This window comes from Prunus dulcis, chromosome 4, assembly GCF_902201215.1.
Source record: "Prunus dulcis chromosome 4, ALMONDv2, whole genome shotgun sequence".
NCBI lineage: Eukaryota > Viridiplantae > Streptophyta > Magnoliopsida > Rosales > Rosaceae > Prunus > Prunus dulcis.
Window position 1 is genome coordinate 19,172,555 of NC_047653.1, and position 9,227 is coordinate 19,181,781.

The 9,227-nt window shown below is 35.7% G+C and overlaps 1 protein-coding gene across 1 annotated transcript; it reads left to right on the top strand.

Moving 5' to 3' along the window:
- Positions 1 to 6,204: 6,204 nt before the first annotated feature.
- Positions 6,205 to 8,783, top strand: LOC117626188 (heat shock protein 90-2-like). Its single transcript, XM_034357842.1, has 4 exons — positions 6,205 to 6,358; positions 6,576 to 6,873; positions 8,118 to 8,279; positions 8,652 to 8,783. The coding sequence occupies exons 2-4, from the start codon at positions 6,780 to 6,782 to the stop codon at positions 8,702 to 8,704; spliced, it is 309 nt and encodes a 102-aa protein (XP_034213733.1). The 5' UTR covers positions 6,205 to 6,358; positions 6,576 to 6,779; the 3' UTR covers positions 8,705 to 8,783.
- The last annotated feature ends 444 nt before the right edge of the window (positions 8,784 to 9,227 follow it).

Consider the following 9,227-nt stretch of genomic DNA (forward strand, 5'->3'; position numbering starts at 1 on the left):
TTGATCACTCAGCAAAACCTTTTATGCTCTTCTCTCTATTCGAAATCATGATGTTACCTTTGTTAGCCGTTTGCATATGTGGTTCCTGGACAAACCACAATTAAAGAAAAAGAAAAATTAGGTATTAAACATAACTATCCTTACTAATCAATATTTGAGACATACGGTATTTCGTTTTGAGTTTTGATACCTAGGAATCAAATTCCGATTTGAATTAGGCTAAAGAGGAGGCCCAGATTTGTTGGCCCAGCTTAAAATAATCATTGAAAAGACAATGATACCCTTCTTCTTTAAAAGCTTGGCCCAACTTTAAAAATTGCAAAGTAAATGACCTTTTTACCCCGTAGGTTTAAAGTATGCGCGATTTGAAATTTGGCTTTCGATTTCGTTCGCTTTTACGTGGTGGAGCTCTGTTCTTTTAGCTGCTCTTTGATTTTGATTATGTTTTGTGCTTTTTATATTGATTTTTATGTTTTCTTTGTAATTTTGCTTTTGCATGTAGAATGAAGTTCAGTTTTGGCATGTGATCTGATATGTGGGATTCTGAGATATGGTGTGATCTTATTCCTCCTATTCCGAGCTCAATTTTGTTCTTTCTTACGTGATTTTTACGTGATTTTATGGAGCGATCATCTTCGTATTGTGCAATTTCATCTTCTAACTTTAAATCGTAATTTTCTACTGTTGAGGTATGTATTTTTCGGATGAGATTGTTATTTTAATTTTCCAGTTATTTTTTTCGTTTTTGAGAAGTTGATTTTTGTTTTCATTTTGGCTTTTGTGATCAAATTTGAGTTTGAGCGGCTGTTTGGTGATAACCATGGTAGCCATTGCAAGAATGAAGAAGAAAGTAAGAAGAGAAAGAATAGGAAATCTTTAGATTAATTGCTCTAATTCTCAGAATATACAGAATGAATCCTATTATAGAGAGACTTAGCTTTTATATGTTGCTCTCAAAACAAACTAAACATACTATTAACCATCTAACTATATTGCAATCAAATCATGTGCTATTATAGTTACAATGCCAGTTGTAGTCAACAACTTAGTCTATGGACACCTGTCTTCATCCACCCTTAATCTCAGCTGGGGAAGGTCCCAATCTGAGATTGGAACAATAATTGTGAAAGGGAGGATTGTGCTTGCCTTTTGTGAGAATTGGAGCTTTTGGAATAGAGATATGCAAATCACATAATAATTTTCTGATCCAAAAAATGTTAGGTGCACAGTGAGCTAAGGCTTTGTATTCTGCTTCGGTAGAACAACGAGAAACTAAGGCTTGTTTCTTGGAAGACCAAGATATAGGATTCTGCCCAAGAAATACAACATAGCCTGTGGTAGATCTTCGAGTGTTGGGATCACCGACCTAATCCTCATCACAAAACCTGTAACCACCATTGAACCCTGGGAATAGGCAATACCATGATGAAGTGTGCCTTTGAGATATTTGAGGATATGTTTGACATGACACATATGAAGATTAGTAGGTTGAGTCATGAATTGGCACACAGTGTTGATAGCATAGGCAATATCTGGACTTGTAAATTCAAGTACTATAGAGCACCAACCAAGCTCCTATACAATGTAGGATCAGATAAAGCGACTCCATCATTATGTAGAAGTTGTTGATGAGGCTTACATGGTGTAGAACAAGGTTTGCAAGTGTCCATCCCAACTCTCTTGATAAGATCTTGAGCATATTTAGATTGATTCACAAACAGGTTCCATTGTCTTGGTATTGTACTTGTAGGCCAAGATAGTGAGTGAGTTTACCAATATCTTTCATGTCGAAGACTTCAGCAAGAGAATCAATAATAGTTTGAATTAATATAGCATTGGAGCCTATGATGATAATATCATCCATATATAACAACAAAATAACCAAATCAGTTGCTGTTTTCTTGATGAAAAGACTAGGGTCTGAGTGAGAAACTTGAAAACTAAGACATGGCAAATAACTTGTAAACTTGGCATTCCAAGCTCGAGGAGCTTGCTTCAAGCCATAGAGAGACTTCTGAAGTTTACAAACAAACTTTGGACGTGTGGAGTCTTTAAACCCTTGAGGTTGTTGCATATAAACCTCCTCTTGTAGCTCATCATGTAGAAATGCATTTTTCACGTCAAGTTGTGTTCATTCCCACTTAAAAGCGGCAGGTAAACTGAGAATAACTCGAACAGTGGTGTGTCTCACTATGGGACTAAAAGTTTCATCATAGTCAAGGCCATGCTCTTAACTGAACCCTCGAGCAACAAGCCTAGCTTTATAACGAGAAATGGAACCATCGACATGTCTTTTAATTTTATAGATCCATTTGCAACTAACAATATTTTTATCCACATGAGGGAGAACTAAAATCCATGTACCTTGGAGTTGAAGAGCCTAGATTTCCCCTGCCACAGCATCTTGCCAAACTTTTTGAGAACCAGCTGCCTTGAAATGACTAGGTGTATCAGCCTCAATGATAGTAGTTAAAGCAGTAGCAAAACTTTTAAAATCTGGATATTGTCGAGTTTGGACTATACCATCTTTAAGTCTTGTTTGCATGTGATGTACATTAATATTTTGAGGTAATTGAGATGATGCAATAGGTATAATCACTACCAATTGAGCATTAGACAATAGTCGTAACATAATCATTGATTGAGATGTTGCAGTTTCTACATTATGTGAAATATCTGATGTGGAGGAAAAACTAATATCATGGGGAGAATCAATATGCCTAGAACCTGATGAATCATGAGGAAGCGTGCTTGTTGGAGCCTGAGACTGTGGAAGATTGACAATAACATGTGCAAGAATGGATGTAGGCATTGTGAGATGTGTGAAAGTCTCATTAACATATGGTTGTTGTTTCCCATAGTGAAAAGGAAAGACATTTTCATCATGCACAACATGTCTAGATATTATCATTTTGCCTGTTTGAGGATTGAAACAATACACTCCTTTATAGTTTAGAGAATATCCTAAGAAGATACATTGTGCAGACCTAGCCTCAAGCTTGTGAGAAGTATAGGGTCTAAGATAGGGATATACAGCAGTGCCAAAAACTTTAAGAATTCAGTGCTATATGTCCCTTCTTCCCACAAATTTGACATTCCACAATAGAAGGTGAGGATGCATCTAGAACTCTATAGTAGCAGTTAGGAGCTGTGTGTCCTCTTTTACTATAGATTTGACATTCAAGTATAGCTTGTGTCTTAGGACCTGTGTCTTTGAACCTCGGCCTCTAGAAGAATAACCATTGAATTGAGAAACATTAGGTGGAGCTGAAAAAGAACCTTAAGACTGAATAAAACTTGAGGATCCATAGTTAGGGGCGAATGGTGGAGTCTTAAATCCAGCAAAACCAAGAACTAAAGTAGTGTGAGGTTGGGCACTGATATGACCAACTGTAGGACTAGGAACAACATTAGAAGATGATGAAGTCTGTGATGAGGAGCCATACACATAAGTAGTAGAACCTACAAAACCAGTCATAGAATGAGACATAGCTTGAAGTTGTGACTCAATATTCCTTTCAGCTGATAAGAGATGAGCTCGAAATTCCTTCAAAGAGATTGGAGTCTCTTTAGGGAATAACACTGTCTTAATCATATCAAATTATTAAGGCAAACCATTTAAGGCAGATATGATAATATCATCATCTAACAAATAAATCCCTGCTGCAGAAAGTTGATCTCTAATGTGCTTCAACCTGAGAAGATACTTTTCCACATATTCACCCCCTTTGTTAATAGTATGTAGTTCTATTTTGAGTTGAGTAACCCTTGCACGTGAGACTTAATCTACCAAATTCAACCAGACCCCTCTAGCAGACTTGCAGCCCACGATATACTCAATAGCTTCATCCGATAGAGTAGCTATAAAAAGACTCAGTAATGCCTTATCAACTTGAAGCCAATGTTTATATGCAGCAGTTAGTTCATGAGTAACACCCTCAGATTCAGTGACAACATACTTAAGTGGACAGAGAGTAGTGACAACACCCTGTCTTGAAGTATGAGTACTTCAGATCTATTTTTCATTTATAGTTTTGGTATTATTTTGTTGATTTTTATTTTTGATTAATTTTTGTTTGGTTCGAGTTGTTGTTTTGATTTGGTTAGTTTGCTGCTTATTAGGTGCTACATTGTAGTTTTTACTTTTGATTTGTTGATTTTATTGTTTTATGTTGTTTCTTACTAGGTGCTGCCTTGTAGTTTTTCGTTTTGAATTGCTTATTTGATTGATTTAGGTTTTTCCTTACTAGCTGATGACATGTAGTTTTTAGTTTGTGATTTTTTTCTGGGTAGATGTTGCAATGTAATTTATGTTATGCTTGAAGATGATAATGTACATTTTTTATTTGTAGCTATACATTCTTTACTGATTTAAATTGTTTTATGTTTTTTTTTTCCTTGTTTTTTTGCATTTTCAAGGGTAATGGAGGTTTGTGTCATAGCCAAGTGCACGTATAAGTCGGAAACAATTATGTTTACAGTTTCAGTAGAGTCTTCTACTGTTGATGTTTTCAAGAGCGTGTGTCTACGGTTTAGTGGTTTAAAGTTAGGTAGTTTCATGTTGAGGTATTCACGTCCTGGTTATTCTAGTTGTGTACTAGAAACAAAGAGTGATTTATACATGATGATGGCATATTTGGTGATAGTGAATGTAAAGAGTGTGGATATTTTTTTTAAGGATTTATCTATGAGCAGTGATTTATAAGGAGTTGATAGTGTGTGAAAAGGCTGAGTCATCTTGTTCTAGTACTGTTGAATACATAAATAAATTTTTGGAGAGGTCGAAGAGAGCAAGTGCTAACACTTTGTTGTCGAATGAGTCGCAGACATATATACATCATGTAGGGCAGAAGTTTGATGGTGGTGTAGAGGAGTTCCGCTTGAAATTGTGCACGTATGCAATTGAAGTAGGATTTAATTTTTTATATGTCGGCAATGACAAGAGGCGGGTGATTGCAGTGTGCTCAAATAAGAAGTTGGAGGACTGTAGTTGGCGTGTTTATGGGTCACGTTGTGAAGCTACTAGTTGTTTTGTAATTCGGACATGAAATACTATGCATACATGTGCGGGTCGGATATGTGAATGAAAGAGTAAGATGATGAGGTCTCGTGTTGTCCTCTCTCTATGTTGATTGAATTCGTGCAAAACTAGAGCTGAAGTCAGTTGAGATTATAAACGAGTTCAAAGATTTTTACGGTCTTAATATTTCATACTACCACGCATGGTTTGGCAAATAGTTAGCCAAACTGGATGTTCATGGTTAGCCAAACTGGATGTTCATGGTGACGAGTCAAAGTCCTTCAATGAGTTAGTGTGGTATGTGGATGTTGTATAGGAAACTAATGGTTGTTCTATATGCAAGCTTCAATGTGATGTTGGAATTAATCACTTTAGAAGGTTTTTTTGTACCGTTTGGTGGTTCAATTGCTGGATTTGAATATCACATCTCTTTGTTGTTCATCGATGCTACATTTTGGAAGAGCAAGTACAAGGGGCAGCTTCTTTGTGCTTCTGGAAAGAATTGGAATCAAGATATTATTACTAAATTGTATTGCATTTTTTTTGTGTTCTACATTGCAGTTCATGTTTACTGTTTTGTGTAATATTGCTTGTGTTTTGTTAATCATTCTTTGAGCATTCATTTAGTTGAAATTCATGAGATGTTTTTTTTTTTTTTTTTGGTTCTTGGTTTCTCTCGACTATCATAAGGAAAGGGTTTAGTGTGTGCTAGTTGTTTGAGGGTTTTTGGGTGGGGTGGGTTGTTTGGGGTGTAGGGTTCTAGAACTGTTTAGCTTATGGCTTAGGATTTGGGAGAAGCCCAAAAATTGAAAAGCTAAATCCTGAACCATAAGCGATTAACCTAATTCAAGTCCAAATTGAAAATTAAAATGTTGTTTGATAATCTGCATTGCAGTTTGTTTTAGGTTTTGTTATTCTTATACTTGTGGTTTTAGTTTTGTTTTGCAGCCATTAACCTGATTCTATGTTGAAGTGAAAATTAAAAATAGAAAATTAGTTAAATACCCATAAACATAAAACTATAAAAATACCCTATACTATTTAATGTATATAAACACACCCAAAATAAACCCAAAAATCGATAGCTGTATATTATTTAATTTAATTATTAAGATGAAATACCTTTATTACCCTTTTAACGTAAAATTAGATTTCTAATCAACACCAGATCAGAACCCATTTCACGACCTCCAGTCTCTCATCTTCATCTTCAACCCCAATTTTTAGTTTTTGTTCTTCCACCTCAGTTTTTGTTCAACCTCATCATTCTAAGCTTCGTCGGAGGGCTCGGCTGGGCTATCGACAATGATGCGCTGGAGAGGGCCTTTTCTCCGTTTGGTGAGATCATCGAATCGAAGAGCCGTTTGATGCATGTTCTCTCTCTGCTTCTTGATCTTCTGTTTCTCCATGTTACTTGATCTTTCTCTCCCAAAGATTGAAGATCGATGATTCCTTTCCATTTTTGTTTATTATTGTGTATTTGTTTGATTATACTCCAGTGTTTTTGTTTTGATGGACGGATCTGATTTGATTTGGTTTCTTTTTGTGTTTCCAGATCATCAACGACCGAGAGGTCCAGCAGCTTCGACTTCGACTTCGTCACCTTCAACAACGAGAAGGTCATTAGGGACGCGATCGAAAGCATGAACGACCAGAACCTCGACGGCCATAACATCACCGTCGACGAGGCCCAGTCTTGTGGAAGCGGCAGTGGTGGTAATAGAGGTTATAGTGGCGGACGTGGCGGCGGAGGATATGGATGCGGACATTCACTTACGAACTGCTCCAGAGTCCAGTTCTCCATGAATCAGATATCATTGCTCAGCTCAGCAGCTCTTTTGTCTCAACCGTCAGTCAGTAGTCCTCCTTCCTTTCTAGTTCCTGGTCATAATTGAGATCCTATTGCCTTGCCTTGTTTTGCCATTGCTCCTTACTTTATTGATGATGATTGATTTCGTCACATTAGCTGAAGCTGAAGTTGTATATGGTGCTAGTATTAACTATTGAATTTCATGCTCTTTGCCTTCCTAATTTCTAACGAATATGCATCTTGGTTGATGATTGTCTTAGATTGCTCAATATTTATTGAAAAAATACCATCATTTCCCCATTTTGGTTATGTCTTTTGTTTCTCTTTTGCCTTGCCTTTTTCATGAGAGAAAGAAGAGATTGCTCTCCTAGGGTGATTCAGACTAAGAATATGTATTGGTAGAAAACTTTATATTGAATAGATTCTACCAGGAACAACTTATTTTAAATATTCCTATACAGCACACGGGGACTTGCACCAAACCAAACTTCTTCTTCTTCTCTTCTTCTTATGTGTGTTTCTTTATTTGGCTGTTATTGAGAGAGAGAGAGAGTGTGTTTCTTTATTTGGCTGTTATTGAGAGAGAGAGAGAGAGAGAGAGAGAGAGAGAGAGAGAGAGAGAGTTGGGTTGGTGTGCATGCGTGTGTATGTGTGGGAGAGAGAGAGAGAGAGAGAGTTGGGTTGGTGTGCATGCGTGTGTATGTGTGGGACTGATCTTTTATACAAATTGAAACACTCTCTCTGTCTCTCCAGAAACTTTTGTTGGATCAGTTAAAAATTGAAAAAGAATCCTCTGAGATTTCTTGAATAAAGTTTCAATAATGTATCACACTACTGGCTTTGCCATGCTACTATGTATTCTGGTGCCCCATATTAATCTCTACATATTTATCCGTTGACCACATAAAAATGACCTTTAAAGCAACAATTTTAGTATAATTATTGTCATTTAAACATTTATCTATCTCTCTGTGTGCAAACTCATAGAGATTGGTAGGTCCATGGAAGTCCTAAAAAAGGAGATATTTTATTTACTTCATTGTGTAACGAGTTAACATTACAATATATGTAACCACTTAACATTACCATAACTTTATATTGAAATTTTGACGCGGGGAGTGAATGGTTTCATATTATCCCTGTAGTTTGTAGTGAAATAGCAGACTATTCAAATTCTATGTACTATTTCACCTTATCAGTTATGCTCTTTGGGCTTATGATTGTTATCTGTGTTGTTCTAATTATTCTATTATGCTGAATTATTTTGTTGTTATTTCGTATTGTCAGATTTGGTGAACAACCTTGGTACCATTGCAAGGTCTGGCACCAAGGAATTTATGGAAGCCTTGGCTGCTGGTGCATATCTTGTTGTAGATAAGGTCATTGTTACCACCAAGCACAATGATGATGAGCAGTATGTGTTGGAGTCGCTCCGATTCAATGTTTATGGTATGTGGAGTGATGAAAGATCAATTAATTATGCGAATGAAATGATGTAATTGATTTTGAGTGGTATGGAGTTGTATACTTTTATCGTACCGATTATACAAATGAAATGATGTAGTTGTTTACTTCCAGTAAGTGGTATGAACGGTATAACAACTGTTCATACCCTACAACTGAGTTGATTTCTATGACATAGTATTAATAGTGTACTTCTATGACATAATATTAACATATTTTCAGTAACAAAGCATGCTCTATATTTTGCTCTATATATAATTGTGCACATGAAGTTTATGATATGCTATGATTTTTACTAGGAAGATAGTTCTAAGACATGGTATTAACAGTTCTTTTTTTCTTCTTTTTTTCTTGTAGAGGTATTTCCTTTTGCCATTGCGATTGTATCTGGTGAAACTGTAGACAATTAGAGGTGGTTTCTGCAAAGGATATCGGATGTCTTGCTGGGTTTTTTTAATATGAAATGGTATTAACAATGGTTTATTGTATGAAATGGTATTAACAATGTTCTATTTGTATGAAATGGTATTAACAATATCTTTTTGTAAGAAATGGTATTTAAAATATTTTTTTTTGAGTATGAAATGGTATTAACAATGTTTTTGTATGAAATGGTATTAACAATGTTTTTGTATGAAATAGTATAAACAATGTACTTCTATGACATGGTATTAACAATGTACTTCTATGACATAGTATTAACAGATTTTCAGTAACAAAGCACGCTCTATATTTTGCTCTATATATGGCTGTGCACTTGAAGTTTATGATATGCAAAATGTGATTTTTCCTAGGAAAATAGTTCTATGATATAGCATTAACAATGTACTTTTGTGACATAGTATTAACAATGTATTTTTTTTTTCTTCTAAAGATATTTCCTTTTGCCTTTGCGATTGTATCAGGTGAAACTATGGACAATTGGAGGTGGCA

Coding starts and splice junctions, on each gene's coding strand:
- LOC117626188 (XM_034357842.1), top strand. CDS start 6,780: ATGCGGACATTCACTTACGAACTGCTCCAGAGTCCAGTTCTCCATGAA. Junction 6,874..8,117: donor CTCTTTTGTCTCAACCGTCA/GTCAGTAGTCCT, acceptor TCGTATTGTCAG/ATTTGGTGAACAACCTTGGT. Junction 8,280..8,651: donor GCTCCGATTCAATGTTTATG/GTATGTGGAGTG, acceptor TTTTTCTTGTAG/AGGTATTTCCTTTTGCCATT.